At 37.1% G+C, this 23,365-nt stretch overlaps 2 protein-coding genes across 13 annotated transcripts in view; one reads left to right on the top strand and one right to left on the bottom strand.

The window, feature by feature from the left end:
* The window catches only part of CPNE4 (copine 4), a 280,684-nt gene extending 271,530 nt beyond the window's left edge, over window positions 1–9,154 (bottom strand). For 9 of the 10 annotated variants that reach the window (XM_063407773.1, XM_063407832.1, XM_063407757.1 and 6 more), the window contains exon 1: window positions 6,264–7,949. The gene's annotated coding sequence lies outside the window, so the exon portion shown is untranslated. Of the gene's footprint in view, window positions 1–6,263; window positions 7,950–8,572 lie in introns of those variants that run through there. The other variant, XM_063407749.1, reaches the window with a different exon arrangement.
* LOC134555865 (prostatic acid phosphatase-like) lies at window positions 898–18,170 on the top strand. 3 transcript variants are annotated; one of them, XM_063407878.1, is made up of 11 exons: window positions 899–1,076; window positions 2,419–2,514; window positions 5,028–5,114; window positions 5,721–5,873; window positions 7,980–8,078; window positions 9,161–9,256; window positions 11,654–11,786; window positions 13,036–13,118; window positions 13,993–14,099; window positions 14,571–14,740; window positions 17,182–18,170. In XM_063407878.1, exons 1-10 carry the CDS (start codon window positions 963–965, stop codon window positions 14,725–14,727), a joined length of 1,125 nt encoding a protein of 374 aa, XP_063263948.1. In that variant the 5' UTR covers window positions 899–962; the 3' UTR covers window positions 14,728–14,740; window positions 17,182–18,170. The 3 variants fall into 3 exon arrangements, with proteins under 3 accessions (XP_063263957.1, XP_063263967.1, XP_063263948.1); XM_063407887.1 differs by lacking the exon at window positions 5,028–5,114 and having other exon boundaries at window positions 898–1,076; XM_063407897.1 differs by lacking the exons at window positions 11,654–11,786; window positions 13,036–13,118 and having other exon boundaries at window positions 898–1,076.
* Window positions 18,171–23,365: the final 5,195 nt, after the last annotated feature.

The following is a 23,365-nucleotide window of genomic DNA, read 5'->3' as shown; positions in this document are numbered from 1 at the left end:
TCTTTTAAATTCTTACAGAGAGCATTTGATTTGATTTCTTGACTAAGAAATCACTCTCAATTTTTACATATTAACAGGACTTCCATTAACACTAGTGGGACTGAACATAGATCAACAACCTGCAAGAATAAATTCTGTCTCTCGCAACAGTGTCTCTGAGCTAGATTTTTTTCTTATTTAAAATATACTGGGGAAATGACAGAAACAACTCTTGATATATGCACGTTATACCGCTGAGAGTGTTTGCAGCAAGAGAAATTTAAAATTTAAAAATTTAACTAGCTGTATGAAATTCTGGAGGATAGTTCTAGAGACCAGTGTCACATGCTTTGCCACTAGAGACAGAGCCAATCTACTAAAGAGATTAAAAGTTCATTCATAGATCTTTATATTTTTTGCAATGAATTTAGGCTTATTCCTGTTCCTTTGCAACAAAACCTTCTGTTGCTTATTCCTCCTACAAATCACAGCCAAATCCAGAGATATATAAAAGGACATTTGTTAGCACTGCTCCTTCTAAGTACAAAGTGTTCAGAGAAGCACTAGGAATGCAAATGGTTTAGTAGCTCTTTTGCATACAGTAAGATATCCACAGCATTTTCCTGTTTGGGAAGGCTGACTGACCCATACTAAATCCTAGTTAAATAATAGAGGGCAACCTCAAGTTCTTTACATTTGCCTGCCTTGCCAGGGGCAGGTATTAGAGTGCTCAAAGATTTCACTCCATGCTATACAAGGGACACAGAATCTGAGTACAAATGTTAAATATGTTTTTCATTTCATGAGTTCCCTGAAAAGCACTAACCCTAGAATGGGATAGAGGCAGGAGGAGACAACTTCACAGCCCACTCTCAGATTTCACTAAGCACAACTGACTCCACCCCTCTTAGCCACATATCTACTGTATCACCACATCCAGCCAGGGACCTTGGTGTGCAAAACAGCTGAAAGCTACCCTCAGGATGAGAGCGAGGCAGCTGGTCTGTGGAATCTGGAGCCTGTGTTTCATGTTCTGTCTTTTCTGCATCTTTCTTCACCAAACAACAGCTAAAAGGAAACTGAAGTTTGTGTCCCTAGTAAGTATGGGCAAATGAAATTTCTTCAAAACCTGTCACTTACTACTCTTCTTGTACTCTAGGGTAGGGAGGAGGGGGCACCTTTTCAAATATTTAAATGTTTCCTCCATATTAAAAATTCATTAGTGCATTGTCCAAAAAAAGTCAATTTTAAATAAGATTTTATCATTTTGTCTTCTTTGTGCATTCCTAGATGAACTTACTTTCTGGATGGATTTAGAATGTCTATTTTATAGCAGTAAGAGAAAAATAACACAGGATTCTGTTTTAAAATGTAAAAGAAGATTTCATAACTAAATACCAAGTGTGCAGAAATCCTCTTTACCATGGAAGAGTTTCCACTTTTCCAGTGGTTTCAATAGATTAACATGCAAAGTAAATTTCAGTATGTGAAACTCAAACAAGTGTACAATGACACTGAACAAGCAACCCAGAAACCAGCACTGTGGAGCTAATGCTATTTGCAATGATTATGATGCACCATTTGTTTGCAGGAAGCCTGAATCCTATTCTGAACATCACACACACATATAAATCATTTATATAATTTTTGTCCTGCAGTTTTTGATTACATTTCTCCCTGTTTGGATTAAGAAATTAAAAAAAAAATCTGGTGTTAAAATTTTAGAATCATATAAGGCATATATCTACAGGAATTATGCTGCAAAGCACACAAAGCAAAGAATTCATTGTACAGATGAAAAAATCCAATGTATTAGTATAAATACATCTTTTATCTGAAGTGAAATTCCAAAACAGGTTCAATGTTTTAAGAGCAACGGTTTGGCATGTATTTACACATTAGATAATACTTTTATCACCTCTTGTGATGAAAAAGCCAACATATGACTTTTTAAGGTTAATTCCTGCCAAGTAAGAGAACTTCACAGCAGTCAGCCACAGAACTGTTATCTTGAGTAATGGTTTGGGGTTTTTCCTTCTGAATTCCAGCTTAGTCATACCAAAGTACCAATGTTCAAATATTTCTGCAAAATTACTAATATGCTTCTGTTTGTTTTCTTTTCATTTAATATTATGGTCTATACCTCCTAAAACACATAAAACCTCTTTAAAATATAATAGGGTATCCTGTAGTTTTTATAACTCGCAAGAATTTATTTGAGCTAATTTATTCTCAAATGCCAAGAAAAGAACCAGTTATATTTGTCTAAATAAATTAAACAGGAAATGTAGCTATCTTAACTAAAGGCAAGCACCACTAAAATACTTAGCACCTGTCAGATATAGTACTCACTGTCATTGCATATTCCCTGTGACTACACTAGTCATAATCACCACAAAAATACCAGTAATACAAAAGCAATTTCATCTGTTTTATCAGGTATTTCGCCATGGTGAGCATACCCCACAGGAGTTTTTTCCAACTGATAAGCACAAAGAAATTGCAAGACAACAGGGATATAGCCAACTTACCAAGGTGAGTTTTTTTATCTGGTCTAAGAACTGAAATATTGGGAAATGGTGTGGTGATATTTGGGGGTTGGAACTTTGCTTTCATTTCGAGAAAGCCCTTATTAAGTTGCCATTTAAGGACAGCAAAAAAACTTACTAGAAAAATACAGCAACAGCACTCACTAATTTTAAATGAAGCTGAGTCAGTCTATTCTGGTCCAGTGTCAGTATATGTTGAGTTTTTGATTGCAGACTAGAGTCTTCTGGGAGGAGCCAGACACTGGTGACCACCTCAGTTCACCTCTGACCATACAGGAAGCTTTAACTATCAGTAGCATAAGGTGGTGGAAGTGCTAACACACAACTCTCCCTCAATGTCTGCCAAATAGGAGTGCTTCCTAACTCATGAGCTGTTCAGATCAGTCCTAGCAGTAACTTCTCTCATGCTATGCCCAAGAAAATTGATTTAACACTCAGCTATTTTAGTGCAGGGATTTGTGGAATCAGCTGTTGGTAGTAACCAGAAGCAGCTGAAACAACCAGAGAGACTGTATTGGACAGATGCTGTGCCTGCCTTGACTGTCACTTTCATGAGCTGCCAAGGGTGAAGTGTGCTACCAGACTGGAGGGTAATACTTGGCACTGAGTGGTTTTAACCCCACTTCTGCTCCCCTCGCACCAGAAGGACCTACCGTGTCTGGGTACTTGTGCTTCATTCCTTTTTCCCCAAGATATGTTATTTGGATGGACAAAAGCTATGAGTTATTTGTCCAGTAGTCAGAACCTGGCAGTCTTCCTGAAGTAGTTTGGAAGTGCCAGGAGTCTGGTTGTCCCAGATAAATGGCTACAATGCATGTGGAGGCAGACTGTGAGGTGTGACTCTCTGTTAGGCACATACACCTTATGTCCAGTGGGTCTCTTGCCTAGAGGAACTTGCCAGGTCCCCATCAGAATCAGAACAGAACAAACTACCTGAGGGGTTCCTTTCCCCACTGTTCTGAAGAGGCAAAACTGATCTCCAAAGCAAAATCAGGCCTGTTTCTGCTCATGTCAATTCTCTTGAAGAAACAGGAGTAACAGACCAGCTTCCCAACTCAGCTGTGACTCAGTCATTCCACATAAACACTATGCAAGTTTAGCAATCCATGCCAGCTTGCTCCAGGGCTTGGAAGACTTCAAGACCCAGGTGTCAGGACTTCACAACATGCGTATTAGGCAAGTTGGGGCAGAAGCCTAAACCACACCTATACCCTAGGAAACTGGATGCACAGTTCCAGAAAGAGAAAGAGAAAGAGGTGATCCCATGCACACACAGTGGGGCCTGAGCAACTTAGTCTGACCTCATAGCTGACTTGGCTTTGAGCAGGAGGTTGGACTAGAGACTTCCTGAGGCCTCTTTCAGCCTGAATTATCCTCTGATCCCATGACTTAGAAAATTGCTTTAGGAAGCAATGAATAAGCACTGTACTTGGGATCCTAGTGTATAGTAATTATTTCATGAACAAAGTGAAATATATTTAAATTTCGGCCAGGAAACACCAGGTACAAGTAAAAAGATGGCAATATAGAGACTTTTACAGGGACACTGTGTGTGATTGTGGTGGAGTCATCAGCCCTAGAGGTGTTTAAGCAAAGTCTGGAAACGGTACTTAGTGCCATGGCTTAGATGACATGGTAGTGTTAGGTAATAGGTTGGACTCAGTTATCTCAGAGGTCATTTTCAACCTGACTGATTTCATGATCATATGTCATGTGTTCACAAAAATATGTAGGTAAGTTGAAAGATGTTCAGCTAAGAGCTACTAGAATGTTGAGACTGAAAAACCTATTTTGCTTTGAGGGTAGAGAATTTTCATTAGATAATTTAACACAGATAAAGTGACTTGATTCCATTTTATGGATTACTGTTTAACTGTGAATAAGATCTGGGATGGTGAATGTTATTCAAAAGTGTAACAAGATTCAGTGACTGAAAGTTGGGAACATAGTCAAGAATCAAAAATTGAATGTTTTAGACTGTTGATAATAATTAATATTGCAGCAAAATGCCTGAAGGCTTGGAGGACTTTTACTTCAAGTCTATTCTGAAAAATTATATCTTGCCCAGGCTAAAACTAGCCCCCCTAAGGAATCACTGGTGACACTCTATGGGATTCATATCCTGGATGTGTCTTCATAGACATGTGGCTGCTCTGTCTGCACTCCCAATTAATCAGCTCTGAGACAGCAATAGAGTAGAAACAAGACAGATGGTGTTGGAACATCTCTATGCCTACTTTAAGTCTCACCAGCTCAGATAAACATACACATAGCTTTCCACAGAGCAAAATACAAAACTGCATCCATCAAGAGTCATATCTAACATTATCCAACACTGTACATGCAGCAACTTCACTACTTTTTTCTCATGTCTTCTTTCCTACTTCACTTTGAAAAGGAAAATGGTCTTTATTAAAATTATATCAAATATTACTGCATTCTTTTTTGGTTGCATATCACATTTCTTTAGCCTCTTACACTCTTGTGTTACTTCTACAGCTTGGCATACAACAACAGTATGAGCTTGGCCAGTACATGCGGAGGAGATACTCTCATTTCCTGAGTGTTGTATACAAGCAGTGTGAGGCAAGTACTGGATCTGGGCAGGAAGATGTTTTTCATGGTTGTTAATGGGATTTCCTGGAGGCATAAGAGTCTAAACCTGGTGCAGTTGGAGAAAATTTAATATCAATTGAAGTCAATGTAATTCCAAAGTGTCCCTGAAACTGTGGTTCAGTTTTTATCCTGATGGTTTACTGAAATCAACATGAAAAGCTTTTCAGGCTGCACACCAGATTCAGCTCCCTCACTGCTGTATGGGAGAGCATCTATGCCAAACACCTCCAATGCTACATTTCCACATGGACTGCAGATACAACTCCGTTTTCACTTGGGTTCCAGCTTTTCAGCACACATATGATGTCCCAAATCCTAGAGAGTCAAATAGAGTCAGTCTCACGCTGTCTAATAGGATTCCTAAGATAAATGTTACCATGCTGTAGCTCAGGTGTCCAGCAAAATTTTACTCCAGCTGCAGTCTTTTTCCCTCCTCCTTCTTTCTCATAGTCCTTCTTTGTGCCACTCCATTTTAATGACAACTTTCCCAGTACCAGCCCCCTTTTTTCCAAACAAGAAGACAATAAAGTAAACCTAATGGAAGAAATCACCTTCCAATTTTTTTTCTTCCTTCAGATTTATGTTCAAAGCACTGACTGTGATCACACACTTATGAGTGCTCAAGCAAGTCTTGCTGGACTGTACCCACCGACACAGGATCAGATTTGGAACTCCAGAATCCTTTGGCAGCCAATTCCAGTTCACACAGTGCCATTGTCACATGATAATGTGAGTATAAACCAGGGGCATCTGCTTCCCCTTAATCATTAGTAAAGTACATAAGATATGAGATGAAGGTGCAGCAAAAAGCACATGGTAAAGGCAATGAAAAGTACATTGTTACAAGCATTGTGCAGAAAGGCCTAATAAGCTGAATAGAAGTACTGGCATGGACTTACATGTCAGAGACACAATCTTAACAAAAGAAGAAGAAAAATGGAAGTGCTGGGTATAGAGAAAAAGAGTTAATTTGTAAGGTGAGTAAATCACTGTAGATTAATCCTAAATTTAACCAAACATGAATTTTTTTGTCTGAGAAAACGTTTAATCTCACTAGTGCTTCAGTATTGCTTAGTCCATAGCCAACAGAAAAGACAAAAGCATTATTCTGGGACTTACCTTATGGTGAGAATTGAGTTACAGGATTGTTTTTCATGCACTTTGCAGCTCAGTGCATGCACTTCGAGGATTGGTGAAAAAAGTAAAAGGGAAAAGGAACGAGGACTCAGCTTTATGCACAAGTTCATAGGGCAGTATGTTTATTCATCTCCCTTCCTCAGCTCCTCAGTTTGGAGTTGTAAGGAAACCTGTGGACAGCAGCTCTGTAGCCTGCATATACTTGTCCTAGAGGAGAAAGCTGTGCAGCTGACTGGAGCTGGAAATCTCCTGTGTGTGGAAAATCTATGATAAAAAGTTAAGATCAGGGGTGTGCAGTAGTCCTGGTTTGCAAGAGCAGGTTTACACATGTGGTGCAAGATAAATTGTGTGGGCTTTAAAAGTCTAGTTAACAACGTCTGTGACAATAGGGGAATCACATTAGATGGGTCATGGAGCAATAGTTCTCACCTCGGGGTGATGAGAGCATGAAGATGGAAAGTATGGAGACATATCTTCCTCTTCACTCACACAGCCAGGCACAGAGTCAGGAGCTGCTTCTGACACTGTCACAGGTGGGGATATCCCAGCAGACAGTCAAGAAAACCCGGCCGGTATCAACACAGGCAAACTCAGCAAGTGCTGTACCTCCTTCACATCTAGGGCAGCAAGGAAGTTGATTCAAACAAATCATAAAGTCATGAACACATGCACAATTTTCATACTTTTTTCAACTATTTGTGTTTAAACTTTATTCATCCTTACTACATATACAGGCTAAACCTGAGACCACATGCATCCTACAACACAAAAGAAGTGCTCATCATTTATTGATGAAGTCATGCCTGCTCATGAATCTATGGCTATAATTCACAAATACCTTTCTATCTTATGGAATACATAGATTGTATTTCTAAAAAGATCGAGGAACTGCTGTGAAGCATTCCAAGCTAATTATCCCTTCAAAAGACTCAGGGTCTTTTCAAACTTCTTTTAACATTAGGACTATATAGATGGAGCTACATTACTGGGAAAAGGACAAAAAAACACATTAGAGAAAAGCATTAATAATGGCTCATTGTCAAATTTTAACTTGTGTTTAAATTTAACACAGAAAACAAGAATAAACTCAATTTAGCTTACATATAAATAATATAAATGAAATAACACATTCTTAAGTCATTCCAGTAACCTTTAACCTTCATATATCTTAGACTAATGAAAGACAAAACCGAGTTACAGAAAGTTCACAAGCTTCTACAATTCAGCTGAACTAAATGAAGCTGTGTTAAATAGACTCAATACAGCTGAGTATGCACAAAGAGTGGATTGCAGTCCACCTGCTGCTTGGTAATTTGTTGTAAAAATGTGATGATGTGTTTAAATCAAGACTGAACACAATGAGTGAAATCATCCCTGGAGAAGCTAAGAACAAAGGAGCTCATGAGGGCTTGTCTTAGTCTTCTGTCAAGGGTCAAATTTCATCTTGTGTAAATGAAACCTTTACTTTGAACTACTGCAGCTATTACTCCTCTGAACATTTAAAGATGATTTTGTATGTAGTCATCAGTATGACTCCTAGAGTCCTGAAGATGAATATCCTTGAAACTACATTCCCAAATTATTTTTCAGCTTGTCCTTACTAGTGCAGTCAACCAGAACAGCAATCCAGCATGGGTATATTGAATTGCAGAACAAAATGCACCTTGCCTAACAAGGATTTTGCAATTTTCTTTTCAGTTGCTATACCTACCTTTCTCACACTGCTCAAAATACAAGGAGCTTCTGAGAGAAACATTTGCAACAAGGAATTTCCAAAGGCAATTCAAGCACTACAAGGTGAAGTATTTTCAGTTTTGGAAATCCAGTTAAAGTGTACCATTTCTTCAACACCATCTAACACGTAGGTTTAAAAAATAGCAGTTAATATGCTCCTTTCAGATCTCTAATATTCACAGTGGGTGTAAACAATACCCCAGAAACAATTACAATATTACAGATCCAGCTGGACCGGGCTATTTCCAGCAATTGAAAATGGCAAGTCATAGAAAAGATAAATTACTGACCTACTTGCAAAAACTTAGTTTCTAGGAGATTAGACAAAACAAAAACTCAGATAAAATCAGTGTCAATGCCTCTCCGATTATTCCAATAACTCTCTCTGTTTACTCCCATGTAAAGCAACTCCTCTGACATCTCTGCCTATATAAGTCTGTAAGCTCAGATTCATTTTCTTAGCTCAATTCCCCATAATCTCTGTAAGAGTCTCAGAGTTTTTCTCAAGTATCTATTCATGTTTCCCACCCAAAATCTTAATTTAGGTGTTCTCTTACGTTTTGTGCTTGTCTTCATGTGGTATCCTTCCCTTTGTTTCGTTACCATCAAAACCTTTGCATGACTACATAATCATATGTTTATTCTGCTGCAACTTCACATTGTGTTCATAAGGACACTATGTACCTCACCTGTTTTTCTATTATCTTTCACCTCAATCATCCATCTGTGGCTCTGCATCTGAGTACTGTATGCAAGTAAATCACAATTCCCATTTTATCAAATTTACATCATACCTCTCCTTCTGCTGAGTACCAATATCAGAATAATTCTGTTTATCACACTTTCTTTAAGCACTTTTTGGATTTCTGCCAGACTTCTTCATATGTCTGTGTTCCCTCTGCTTCCTTCTAGACATTTCCACCAAGCATAAACAATCACCATACTTCCAATCTGAACTAACATCACCAACATTGTCTAAATGGATAAGCCAAATTCTCTTACATCTAAGCAATGGTTCATTGCTTAAGTGCAAAGTTCAAAGACCATCTTCTTTCTGAAAATTCCTATGTATTAGTATGGCAGTTTGTAGAAATCATGTAAAAAGGCCCTCAGTAGTACAAATTTGTGGTTTTTTTGTATTCCAGCAATTTCTGAAGTTTTTAGCCACTCATACAGGATACCCATTGAAGAAGTTGACTACTGAAAGGATTTGGAAGCTCTCTGACACTTTACAATATGAGGTAAATAGAATCATAGCATCATTTGGGTTGGAAAAGACCCTTAAGATCTTTGAGTCCAATAGAAATTCCTACACTTCCTTCAACCTGATATTTTTATTTGGTTTATTTTTTTATTGTGAGTCATAAAAAGATCATAGATCTGTGCTTCAAAATTTTTTTAAACATAGACTATTTTCAGCTTCTTTCCCAGAAATCCTCACTTAACATCAAACTTACAACTGAAAATCCTGCAAACACTTTATGTGTGAGGCTGCCGTGGGTCATCCACCACTATAAAGAACACAAATGAATGACCTTTCATATTCAAGATCCAGGTAGTGACTGCATATGGAGACTTAGGTGAAAGCATACCTTTAGATAAAATTGTCCTGTAACTCCTCCAGACTCCACTAGGAGATACACAGTGATAAAAATATGCTCCTGGCAAAGAAACATAAACATCCTTCCACAAAGATTTTATGCAAATTATATAAACAAGAGAAGCCATTATTTGTACATGGTCAGTAATGGACGGAGTGTTTTCAGGAATTAAGAAGCCATTGGAATGACACAAGTTGCTATTTATGGAAGTTTGGGAGCTTGTTCTAAGCAAAAGTACCAGGCATATCACAAAAAAACATGGATTTTATAACAAAAGGGGTATTGTGGTGCCAAACTGGCATGGGTATCTGGGTTCCACAGTCTGGAAATGTCATGATTTGAAAAAATCCTGACTGCCCTTAACTCAGCAAGAAGTCCCACTTCAAATTCTAGACTTACCTCAGCTGAAACAACTGAAAATTGCAGTATTGTGTTAAAAAGTTATTTTGGAACGCAGCTTTTGCTATACTTTCATGCCTAACTATTTATAAACTTAAATATTAATGATAAATTGGTCATCAGTTCTGGGATATTAGTAAGGGAGTTTTCAAGCGGATTTCAGAAGCAACATGTAATTTTTTACAGGGTGTGATGCTAATGAGTTTACCTTCATTCCTGCAGTTTTTGCAGAACTCCAACTTTGATCAAAGCCGACTTGAATAGGATGTTAGCCAGGGCCTTAAGTTAAATGAAATGTTAACACGTTGGAACATCTCACTGTAATTTCAGTGAGGTCACCCTCTCATGTTTTCCAAATACAGGACCACAACTTTCTATTTCAATAGTTAAATCATACTGAGAACCTGTGTCACCAGACACAAACCCAACAACTCCCATCAAGAATCTAGCTAAACACTAGAATTAAAAAAAAAAAAAATAATTGTGGTTTTCCTTCTAGAGTTAAATTTGATGAGCCTTGGTCTTTGATATTACTGACTGAGAACTCTGAGGGTATCAATTAAGACATCTGCCATAAAACCCTCTCATTTTTCAAGCATATAGAGAGAACATTCTTACACAGTTTTTAATACAATTAATGAAATTACAATAGTACACATCTCTCTGTATTTGTTACTTTCAGCTAAGTGTTATCTGACTTTCAGGTAAGTTGGAGATTGAGGTGTTTGCTTGCCTACAGACTGTCTTAAATAGCATGCAACCAGCCAATTCTTTCCTCAAGACATAAATCACATTTATTAAAAGAGAAATGGATAACGTTGTGATCTGAGCTGGTTTAACCTAGCATGTTCTATTGTTTTCTTGTTTAAACAAACCCTTAAAGTAGTTGACATTTTCCTTTGAGCTCGCTTGTTACCAGAACACTCCTTTTGCTGAGCTCGGTCCAAAGGTTACATTGCTCTGAAGGAAAGTTACCAACCTTGTTTAAACAGGAATTCAGGGTAGTGCAAACCAGGAGTGTTGTACATACCTTCCCTTCTCACAGTTGTGATCACTAATATACATTGGACTGCCTCCCCAAGGAAAGGCTAATCCATTCCACTTTAGGTTGAGGACTGTGAGAGTATCCAATAGACCATAATAGGTAGGTATTTAATTTATATCTTATCCTTGTACATCTACCCCATACTTGGGTACATCCATAGCACAGCTACACATACTCCTATTTGACCTCTGTATTCCTCTTACATCTGAGTGCTATCTACCCTTAAAATCCTGATGTTTATATAGGATTTGTTTCAGTAAAAATATATCCCAGCACATGACTGAAAAAGTAATATAGTGGTTTTTTCCCCTGACAACATAATAATGCCAAATTTTTTTGCATAGTTTTTAGTATTATAGTTCCTCTTCCAGTTGAACACTGCCCTTCAAATTTCTTTTAAGCACTATGATACTGTAAATAGGAATTCTACAGCTGTCTAAATGCAAAATACAGTCATCATTTTATTACAATGAAAATGTTACTGGAGTGAAAACATTCAGAATTTGTTCTGAGAAGTATTTTGTGCCAGAATAAATAACAGTTAGCAGTAGGAATCAGTAAGAAAATCACCATGTTTTCTCTCTTCACTGTAGGATATTAACAATTACACTTTACCTGTTTGGGCTACTCATGGTGTCAGGACCAAGCTGATAAAGCTGTCAGAATTGTTATTGCAGGCGGAATTTGGGTTCCACAAACAAATACAAAAATCACGTTTGCAGGGAGGTAAGCTGAATTCTTACCCCATTTAAAACCAAAATTAGGATGGGAAAGAAGAAAGGGCATATAACAAACATTGCTGATGATTCCATAGTAGAATGGTGAAAGATACCATTATGGGGATATTTGCGGGCAGCACTGAAAGATTTTAATTAATGGGGAGGGAGATGGTTAACACATGAATAATGAACATCCTAATCTTGCATTATAACTGAGGTATCATTTAGATTACACTATATAAGAAATTCAGTATGACATACAGATTCATGTTGAATTGAATCAAGTCTGAACTTAGCCTCCATGTGCAACTTACTTAAAAAATATTATTTGTAGTAATGTCTAGAATGGTGACTTTGGTGCCTAACAGTCTTCATATTCCACTACTGAGAGTTCTAAAATGAGAGTTCTAAACTTCTTCTAAACCTTACTCTGCTCAGAAAACAATGGCTGAAATTTGAAAATAGTCTGTACCTTTTTAATCACTCATTTGTCTCCATTCATCCACTGTTATCTTTTGAGCCTCCTCTGTGTTTTATATGGGCAGTTTACAGGCAGGATCTGGGAGCTAGGAAGACAAATAAACATATAAGCATGAATCAATTTGTTGCATTTTTCAAAGCTCCAACTTGCAAAACTTGGCACAAAGTTCAAACCTCTGGCCCTGCTTTATTAACAATTGCTATTAAAAATGTGCCAGGAGCTAAACACTAATTCTCATTTGCTAGCTGGTACAGTTCTACTTTTAGGATTTTAATTTGTCGACATCCCAACCTTATATTAACATACGAGCGCAGCCATTGATTTAAATCAAGTAGTTTGTCTTACAATTTTTCAGCAGTTAACATTAACAAAATACAGACAACCACACAATTTATAAAGCCCCAGAGTCTAGAGGATATGCTTTTTCTTTTTTCTTTGGAAAGCAGGAAATCAATCAAGCTACATGCACAATGGGGTTGTATTCATTACTGTGCTCTTCTTGCACTGTTCTGCTGGCACAAAGTAACTGTGAATGCAGCTTGAAGCTGTTGAGGCTATTAGGGATCCCCAAAACATTTACACAGAAGAAAAACAGGCTCACTGTTCATTTGAAATATACTGTCACTCTTAATCAAGGTGCTTTGCACAAATTACTGGTTAAGTCAATTTAAAAAATCTGGTGCACTTAAAGACAGATTGCTAAAATGGCAACAACTGATACAGATATTACCACAAGCATCTCTTTCATTGTCACTGCTTCCCCATTTTCTTTCAGGTATTCTTTTAAAAACTATTCTAAAGCATATCTTAGATGCTAGAAAGCCTTCGTACCATAAAAAAATGGTTATGTATTCCACGGTGAGTGCTTCCTGTTTCTCTTGTGTTTCCTTTCTGCAGTTATTAAATGCAGCGAAAGCCATGAAATTTTATTTCCTTCATGAAATACAGCTACAAGCATTTTTGATTTGGTTAACCTTAAATATCATCAGGTTTTTAAATTTTTTTAATGAACAGATACTACTTTGAAACCTGAAGCATTCCATTTTGCACTTCATGTCATGGTTTTTTCATTGTAATGATACTTTGGTTGTGCCGGGAATGGGAAAAATCTCATGTTTTATTAAACCTGGATCATAAAGTTAATTTAAAATAAAATCTTCTTCCTGCATCTTTTTCAAGTGCAACTGGGGAAAGAAAAGAAGAAAAAAAATTAGGTTACAGTTATTTTAGAAGGCCTTATGAAGGCAATTACTCAGTTGTGATCTTGTGTTTTTGTTTAGAATGTGCAAGTGCTGTCCTCTTCCTGGAGGAGGAAATTTTTGGATTGCTCTCGCTAAAAAGCTTCTGTTTCTAAACTGTAGTTATATCATGACCTATTGGGTATATATCAGCTAAAGAGCTTACTGATCTGATCTCAAATACTGTTTATTTAATAGGCAAAACCACTAGTTCATTTTAAAAGAAGCTTTAACCGCTTCTATTAATTTTGTAAGAAGTTTAAGTGACTAAGACTTCTTAAATATTTACATATATGTATACTTTATACATGCAGTGCTTCAGTTTATATAGCCATAAAGGGGCACTATTTGCTCAACAGTGCAGAGAGCAAGTATTAATGAGGCCACACAAGTTAATGTTGAGTGGACAGATAATGTGCAGGAAATATTGTTTAATAATAGGTTCATGCAATCATTTTCAGAAGACCTTTAATAAAGGTTTCCTCTGTTCACAGCATGCAGCCACCATTGCTGCCTTACAGATGGCACTCAACGTCTTCAATGGGAAATTGCCTCCTCACAGCGCCTGCCATTTTTTTGAACTTTACCAGGAAAAAAACGGGCAAGTATCTGCAAGCTATACTGCTAATATGTACTTTTTCTAAAAACGAATTTTCTGATACCCAAGACTAATTAAACTGGATACATGAGGTTCACTATTCGGGAAAATATTACACATTGATTTTAATTATTGTAATTGCATTCAGTTTAGTATTCAGCAGCAGAATAAGCCTGAAAACCGTTTATTCATACATACAGTTATAGTTATAGTTATAGTTATGAGAGGTTTTACTCCATCCTTTTTATCTAACTCCTTGGTAAAGCCAGCAAACTACATGCAAATTGATGTTGACTCCCAGTTGCTTACAAAGTTCTCTTCAGAGTACGAATTGTATTAGTAAATCATAAACATATTAGCCAGACAAGCTGGCTAGAAGTTTGTCCCCAAGTATGATAACTGCAGCATGGAAAGGCTGTGTGGTTTTTGTACACCTAACTTTATTTTGACCCTTCTGCCTGTATTTTGAAACAGGCAATACACCATAGAAATGTACTACCGGAATAATTCCTTGAGGGAGCCTCATCCCCTCACTCTCCCTGGCTGCAAATTTCGCTGTCCCCTGGAGAGATTTACTCATCTGGTCTCTCCCATCCTCGTACACCATTGGACAAGAGAATGCAGAATGTAGGACATCAAAAGAGGTAAGCGAAGTGCTTTGGGCACATGTACTCAAAAGTAAAGGCAGAATTACTTCTTGAGCCAACAGCTCATTTGAAGTGACAACCGTTTTCACAAGGGTCTGCTCTGACATGAAAAATACACAGATCCAGGAAAAGAGAATTGTGCCCATGGCTGTCATTTCTACTCCATCAATAAATTTATCTATTCCAGACCAATTTTCTGGTGAAATGAAATCAAGGCTGATCTGACTTTAGGGTACTGTTTTTCATGTGGGGTTTTTTGGCTTGGTTTGGTTTAGTACAAAAAGACCTTCGGTTACTGAAGAAGTAGATGTAAATGCACTGACTTGCAACAGTCACCTTTTCTTCTCTAACTGAGTATTTGTCCAAGCTGATTAACAACAGTCAACAATTATGCATTCTCTTGATTTTAGCAGGCATCCAGAGATCACAACAGATGAATAATGAATAATACAGCAGATTGGTACTTACCAGAATGTCAAATGTATATAGACACACATTGGTATACTAACTTATTCCCTCATAGGTTGTCTGCATCTTCATTTTAGGATGTTTAAATTTCCATTTTGACCACTTATGATATTTAGTTTTGCAGAATGAGGGAACAGGAAGGCAGAAAATGACATTTTCTGTCTTTTATGTAGCTCTATATTACCTAAGGGAAATGAAAAGCTAAGAAACTTCACTTTTCTAATGTTCAAATATTGTACCCAACATTAAAAAATCCCATATGGCTTTCTGAATCACTGATCTCAAGAATTTGAATCATTGGAGATTATAAGAATGCAGACCAGCCAACTCATCTGGTTGAAAATAATTTCCTGTTAAATATCTTAACAGAGTGGAGATAGTCTGGCCAGAATAAATGAAAAATTAGCAAATAATGATTCACTAACAAATTTCTTCACTATAGTCATTGCTCACAAATTCTCAGGAAATATTTCAGGAAATTACCACATTTAATTGCAAAAGATAATTTGGCAGAGAAAGGGGGAGAGTGTTTCTGATGAGGTTTTTTTCCAGCCACACTACTAATACAGTCATGGAAGATAATAATAAATACCTCATGTTTATAGTGTGGTGCTTAATAATCTAAGATTTGTGGAAATTAATCCCCCTCCTTCACAAAGCAAACTGTGTAACTGATCAGATAAGTAAAGGAAAAAATTATCATGTATCAAAATTTTACAATAATAAAGACATTAAATATTTAGCCTTTAAATTTAACACAAAGGTTGTACTTTTTTTCAATCTTCACATTTTGCTGAAGTAGAAGTTAGATTGTGTTCAGGCATTTTACACCAATTCCAGCATCACTGCTTTCATTAGCAATCCTGAGTGCTGAAAACACATGGACCACAAAAGAGATTACAACCAAACCTGATACTCCAATAAAAATGTTTTCCATATTGTCATATCAAAATTTGACACTTTCAACTATTTTATACATGTTCAGAATGGACCTGTTGGGGCCCTATCCTAATTTTTTTGACTAATGTAGGAAACATTAATTTCACTTTTCCTGCAGGCAGTTTTAAATTCTCTGCTGTGCATGATTGGTACTTGGGAAAAGGCCAAGGCACACTGATCCACAGGCTGCACAGTGCAGTATGCTGACAGACTGCCCTGTGCTAAATCCCTGTGCTCTACCAGTGAGATTCTCAATGAATGCAGACAGCCTGGAACAACTGACTTTTAACACCAGTAAGCTAAATTATGGAGAAGATGAGGCAAAGAGTTTACAGGTTACAATTACACGTGACACAGAGCTGCAAAATTCCAGATTTCAGCTGTTTCCAACTCTGTCAAAAATCATCACAACTATTTTTCTTTCTTTGCTAATGCATATATTACTAATTTGATTATACATGGATGAGAGCATTTTATGAAGCCCATAAATATGATTTTAAAAATCCAGGAGTGTGACTGAGCTCAAAAGTCTAATTTATATAGACAGCTATTCTACAGGGAGACTCCAGTTCTCAAACATACAGATGTTTCTATAAAAAGCTTAATTGAAGTTTTATGGAAAGGATTTATCTCCCCACTACAAGGAAATAAAGGGGTTAGCCAAGTATTGTTAATCTAGGTCACTCAATACAATTTTAGTATTTGAGCGTGGTTTAAATCAGAGTTAAGTTTCTCCACCTCTCAATGACCATAGGGTGAAACATATGAAATGAATAAAGTTCAGCATATTGGGAAGGAGGTAAAACTGTGAGCTGTCCCTCTGCTCTTTTTGCTGCTCAGGAAGATTTCAGCATGGATTTACTCAACATTTCAACAGACTTTTCCTAACACCATCAAACAGGGAGCAAATGTGCTAACTCCTTTCTACTTAGTCTGAACTGCTTACTTGTTGAGTTACTATTAACAGGTTTGCCATGGTTTTGAAGAATGCTGTACACTAAGAATGCATCTCTGTTTTTGTTTTACTTTAGATGTTCCCTCCACTATCTTCAGCTTGGGTCACTTTATGAAAGAACTCATCTCACACTGTGATATGACTGTGGTCCAACATTTCTCATTAAATTCCATCAGCATGACCAACTGAGTTTCCTGATCTCTATCAAAAGAAAACATTCCTTTATACTATAAATAAATATTATAGAAAGCAGGGACTTATTCTTCATGAATATTTGCTTTACTTTATCACCTGGTAAAACACAAGTGCAATATGAAACCTGTGGGATTTTCAAGACCAATTCTTTTCAAAGGGACATTGTCAGAATTAATTCAACTATGTAATTACAGTTAGAGTGTTTTGAAGGCTACAGCCTTGATTTACAGCAAAACTGGAAAATACCTCTGAAGGAGTGTGCCCTCTTTTGAAGAATGAGACAAGAACTTTCAGAACTGGTGACAGAAGCAATGCTTCAAATGGAGACCCTAAAAGAAGGAGTCATTCCACTGTCCTTAGACTTTATTTGATTTAAGAAGTAATGAATCATTTTAGTCAAAGAGATCTCAGAAGCCACAAGAATTAGGATAATGCCTGCTTACTTATCTAAGAGATGTCTTTCTTCTTTTCTCTGCCTTTTACATGCATAAATATCCCATCTCTACATAGAAGGAAGATGAGACTTATGGAAAACTTGGACTGTGAATCTAGACCTAAAATGGGCCGAAAGATAGCCAGGCTAGCTACCATGAAGACCCAGCAATAAATGATTGGCCCAATAAGGCTTTCAGATATTCTTTCCAAAAAGACAGCAAGGCCAAATGTTGATTTTAGAAGAAAAATAATTTTTGGTTTAAAACAGCTTTTTAACACCTTCCTTTTGTTATGTTACTTTGATTGTTTATTCTGATCTGATCATATAAAGTCTGTTCTCCTGGGAAATCTATAAGTAGACGCTGTTCTTGACATGTACAACACAATGGCAATAAAAAATAAAAAATTCAGAGCTGCTAATTAAAACATGCAGAACATGTTGGGAAATCCTTCACTAGTTATATTTTCTAATATTGCTATTGCAAAAACAGCTTGTGTTCTTACTACAAAAGCTGGATCAGAACAATCAGATACAACTAACTTCTGAAAACAGTGGACATGTCTTTCTTTGAAGAACTAGGATTTCTTGGGTTTTGTTTTCTCACAGTGGATAGGACCTTTTGTCAACAGTCTTATTGCCCAGAGGTCATTTCAAAGAGATCTAGAGTAACAGCTGAGATGCAGAAAATTTTGCCATTCTGTCTTCCTTTTCTCAGATCAGGCTTTTAGAATGGATGCTAAACCTATGAAAAGTATATTCCTTACAGCATAAGGAGATAACTGCCACTCCACAAGCTAAAAATTAATCAAAATAATAAAAAGATCCTCTTTCCTTCCAACAAGAATCTAAGTTTCAGAATTCTCACTGTAAATGCCCATTCTCCTCTCAGCAGGTCCCAATTTCTCTGCTTCTTAAGCCACCATAGGAAATACAGTTCACCAGGAAAGCTGTAGTTAGATTTCCAGTCAAAAAATGCAACCTATTTTACCATAGCATACAAACAACAGTAAAAATGTTTTCTGACAACATGTTACAACTAGTTCTACCTGCTTCTTAATGCAAAGAAGAGCAAGCTTGTTTATTCTCTGTTACCTTAATGTCCCACAATGGACACCAGAAGAAAGTTTTCCCAGGTCTGGTAGCCCTCACAGGAAAGTTAGTGCAAGCTCTTTAAGTTATTCATCTCAAAACCACGCTGATCATCACACCTCCCTTCCTAAGAAGTAATTAAAAAAACCTGCTAGACGAAAGCAAATAGAAAGGAAAAGCCAAGACTCCATCTTTATCAGTGTTAGACTTCTAACAGATTGTAGCCTTGGCTGTCAAAACCAAATTTCTAAGCACTTTCTCTTCTCAACCTGTTCCTGTTTCTTCTTTTTTTGAACTTGTGCCAAATTGTGCTGCTTGAGTTGCTTTTAATGTTTTGTTTGCCAGATGTTTAGAAGTGGAAGTTCAAGAGCTGTAAAGGGTAAGTTTCATGCTTCTCCCATCAAAGGCAAGGGTGACTTTTGTGTTGGTTTCCTGAACTGGACAAGGCTCACACAAAAAATGTGATAGAGACCTGGAACATTCTTCATTATTATCTTTAAGCTCCAGTTCCTAGTTCCTCCCCTCCTTCCTAAACCAAATCCATTTTTCAAAAACTTTCAAAACCTCCTGAAGGTCCTTTGTCCCAGAGATCTGTCTGGTGGGGGGATCATGGACCTGGATAGACCCTGGCCTCAGCACTTCAGTTCAGTTATGGAAGTACATCCTATGTGAGGTCACAGTACAGCAATGTAAGGTCCCCCTTTTCCATCACATGTTCAGACAGTGTCTTCTTCCACGCTACATGCCCCAGTTTATATAGCTTGAATAATCTCATTTCTGCAGAGCAAAAATAAATTTCAAATTGAATTTACAAATTAAGACATTTCTAAATTATTTTCCTCCCCCATTCCTATTGAACAGAAACCCCTTCACACACATTCTTTGTAATGTTTTTTGTTCTTAAGGCTATCACTGTAGAAACACAGAAAGGAAGATTTCGTTTATACATCACTCAGAGGGAAAATAAGCATCAGTGTTTATAAAGGCTGGAACATAAAGCCCAGATCTGTTGTAGGAATATAAATTGGGATGTCAGTGAATGAATAATAAACTGCTCTAAATTATGTTTCCCTACAACTTCACCAGCTGACTTAATTTAAAGAATCTGTCTTATAGTCTTTTGCAGGCTGTTTATGAAGTCATAAACAGGTTCATTTCGGTTCCTCTTAAAGAAGAAGTCAGTCAAAATGAGTAAAAAACCCTTACAGATTGGTTTTGGAATTACTTAGATTATTTCTTTTTTAAATATGTTGCAAAAGCAGAATCACCTGGATACGCAATGCTTAGACAGACCAGTCATACTTTAAAGACTTGCTTCAATAACCTGAATAGTCATAGCTGCTGCAATATAGCTGGATATAACTTGTGATCATTATTTTTCCTTTCATATGCTGAAGCAGCATCAGCAAAATGGGGAATGAACAACAGAAAATCAACAGTAATTTTGCGCTGCCTGGGAAAGGTGGCACTGGACAGTTGAACTATCATTTTCATTAATGTCATCACCTCTGCTTCTCATTGGGTTATTTACTGAGCTGACTGATTATCAAAAATGAATGAAAGAAAAAAACGCAAACCAACCCAAACTCTGATCAAATTAATCAACGAATTTATATTTGTTTCATCATAGTATTAGAAGTAGGTTTTCCTTCTTTTTATTTAATGTTCATAGTACTTACCCAAGATGTGGCAAACACAAGTTCAAACCCCTCCTTTACCAAAAGGATTTGTCTCCATCTCTTCCAGAAAATACAATCACCACCAAACTGCAGTTTCAGAGGGGAAAGAGAAAAGGAATAATGCTTTCTGTTTCTGTCTTATTTGCTGTTCACTTTGTTTTTTGCAAAAACCTGCAAATTAGGTTTCCCCTGTCTCAGGCAAACATCTTAATCTCATAAGATCAAGAAGAAATTCTCTGAATGTCTTGTAACTTGGGACAACTAAGAAATTACTAGTAGACAGTGAATGGACAGTGAATGGACAGTGAATGGACAGTGAGGAAGACACTTTCTTCCCCCCACTTGCCTTAGATTAGCAACTGGGCTTAGGGAATTTTTTTCTGTAGTGTAAGATATAGGTTCATGCACTGTCAGCAATACAAGTAAATGAACTCTTTCTGTGTCACAAATTAACCCCCTTGTCCCTTCCCACTCCGCACAGCTGGGTGAAAACATGCCCACATAGGACTGTGAGACAGTCTTGTTTTCCTCGTGTTTCAGAATGGTGCTTGGAAAATGTGTCACCTTGTTTACTGAAACCAAATCCTTTCTTTCCCTTCTTCAGCTAAAAAAAAAAAAAAAAAGCTTTGGGAAAAAAAAAAGAAGATTGGAGATAAATCCAAACAAAGCCAAGTGCTGATCTGCACATGCAGTCAGTAGCAGGACCTGAGCTGTTTTCCTATATGAGCAGCCTGGTACATGAGGGCTGGCAGCAGTTTCATACGTGGTGCTTTGACTGCAGTGACTTCCACCCTTCCAGGGTGTAGTTGTGCTCTACCAGCAGCGGTTACCTCAGGTAACCCTTGTGTACAAAAAAGCACAGCTTCTTTTGCAAACAGCCACTTCAAAGCACATATAAGCTTCAGCAAGCCTTTAAGATAGGTACATGCACTTAAAATTTGTAATTGTGTTTAATTCTACTTAATGCCATAATGCCATAATTAGAACTCATGACAATAAGCCAAATTAACATAACCATGATTTAAATTGTTTAGGTTCACTTGCATTATAATATTTCAACAACCATAAATAGATTAAGAAGGACTTTTTATTATTTTGTTGAAGCAAATACTTCCTGAAATATTTCCTGAAAAATGCCAGGATTTAGTTTCTGCAGAATATGATGAGTTCATACCTGCCAAATCTATCTCCAGTAGAAATGGAGATAATTCCAGAAAGGCAAGGAAATTTCCAAATTAACATGCTACCAACATACTTACAGATTGCATACAGGATTCCTACATGACTCTATCTTAACCAGTATGGGATATAAGGGGATATTTTTCCATTTTGGAATGTGTAGACATTTACTTAAGTTGCTGTGGTATCTATTCCTTTGAACAAAATACCTTCCCTAACAAAGTATGTATGCCAGGGGAAGAGTGAAATCACAGAAATCACTACTACTTACCATATACCTGGTCTCGTGTTGAAGCATGATTTTTAAGAGACATTAACAAACATTTTCTATAAAATCTCATTGTCATATATTTTTAAACATTCTTAAAGGATGCCATCCAGAATCGCCCCCGCTCCTAAAAAATGAGTTCAGATCCTAAAGTCAAGCCATTAGAATGGTTCCATAATAGTGAGACTTCAGTGGTCATAGTCACTCATCAACGAAACACAATAAACAAGCAAATCTTATAAAAAATAGTTATGAATTTCATGGTAAGGTCATAAGAAGGATAAGAAAAGATTCAAAGAGCCAACAGTGATCCTTGATCAAATAGCTTAGAAACCACCTAATACATAGATTAAAAAAGTAGGACATCCATTCTTGAGTTTTGAGACATATGAAAGTATTCTAAAGAAAGTGTATTTTATGACCTACACTCTTAAATAATGGAGGAAGATGATCAGCTTATGTTTGTTTTCAAAAACACAACATATTATATATTTATGAAGTATAGATACTCTCATACACCTTCTGCATAGGCAAAGATCACAGCAGGAGAGATCAAAAAGGAGGGTGGGGACATAACAGTGGAGGAAGAAACAAGTCAAACTGCTGAAAACTGGGAATGGACTGAGAAGACAGACAGGAAAGTTTGGAAGCTGTCATGCTCCTCCCATCCGGTCCCATCCATCAGACAAAGTGGATACATAAGGACATTCACACAACTCAGAGGAGAGAATACCTGAAGCTTAGTGTGCTTTAAGGCCCTAAAGATGGAATTTCTGGTAAATGGTAAAACATCTGTTGTAGAAAATACTGCTGCAGAGAACTCAGCAGAAGACCTTGAGACAGGTTTGAGTACGATAGGAATGGAAAGACAATACACAAAGGATCTAAAGTTTTCGCATTTAAAGAACTCTACTTCTAGATCTCCACAAACTGTTTCATTACTCAAAAAATGCTTATGAAATCAAGTCTACAGGTATCATTCTTCTTACTTTATAGAGAGGAAGTCAGCAGAGACAAGCAGAGCAATCTCCTCAAAGACATTGAGCTACTGTCAGAGTGCTTTTAATCACTAACAATAAAAATGTGAGATCCAGGGCTTGCTCACAAGAAATTTCTTAATCTGAGGCCAAAAAAGATCTTGACATAAGCAGTTACAAAGGGGAAGTATAGGAATACCCCAAAGGAAAAGAAAACTGACACTCACAAATGGAAGAGCAAATAACTGCCCAGCAAGGATGTTAAAGAACGAACCTGTCGCAAAATTTATTCTAGCATTTTGTCTGAGGGACTGGTAATTTTAACCCACATGAAATGTTGTTTTAAATAATTATTCTGATTTCACAGTGATAATGTGGGAGAGGGGGAAAAAAGGGAAGGGAAGGAAGCTGAAGAGTGGATTAGCTGAGCAGCAAAG

The sequence above is a fragment of the Prinia subflava genome, chromosome 1 (genome assembly GCF_021018805.1).
Source record: "Prinia subflava isolate CZ2003 ecotype Zambia chromosome 1, Cam_Psub_1.2, whole genome shotgun sequence".
NCBI lineage: Eukaryota > Metazoa > Chordata > Aves > Passeriformes > Cisticolidae > Prinia > Prinia subflava.
This window is presented reverse-complemented; position numbering and strand designations above follow the sequence as displayed.

What these genes read in the sequence shown, in the direction of transcription:
- LOC134555865 (XM_063407878.1), top strand. Translation starts at nt 963, where the DNA reads ATGAGAGCGAGGCAGCTGGTCTGTGGAATCTGGAGCCTGTGTTTCATG. An exon ending in AACTGAAGTTTGTGTCCCTA is followed by an intron (nt 1,077 to 2,418) that starts GTAAGTATGGGC and finishes CTGTTTTATCAG; the next exon opens with GTATTTCGCCATGGTGAGCA. An exon ending in GGCAATTCAAGCACTACAAG is followed by an intron (nt 8,079 to 9,160) that starts GTGAAGTATTTT and finishes TTTGTATTCCAG; the next exon opens with CAATTTCTGAAGTTTTTAGC.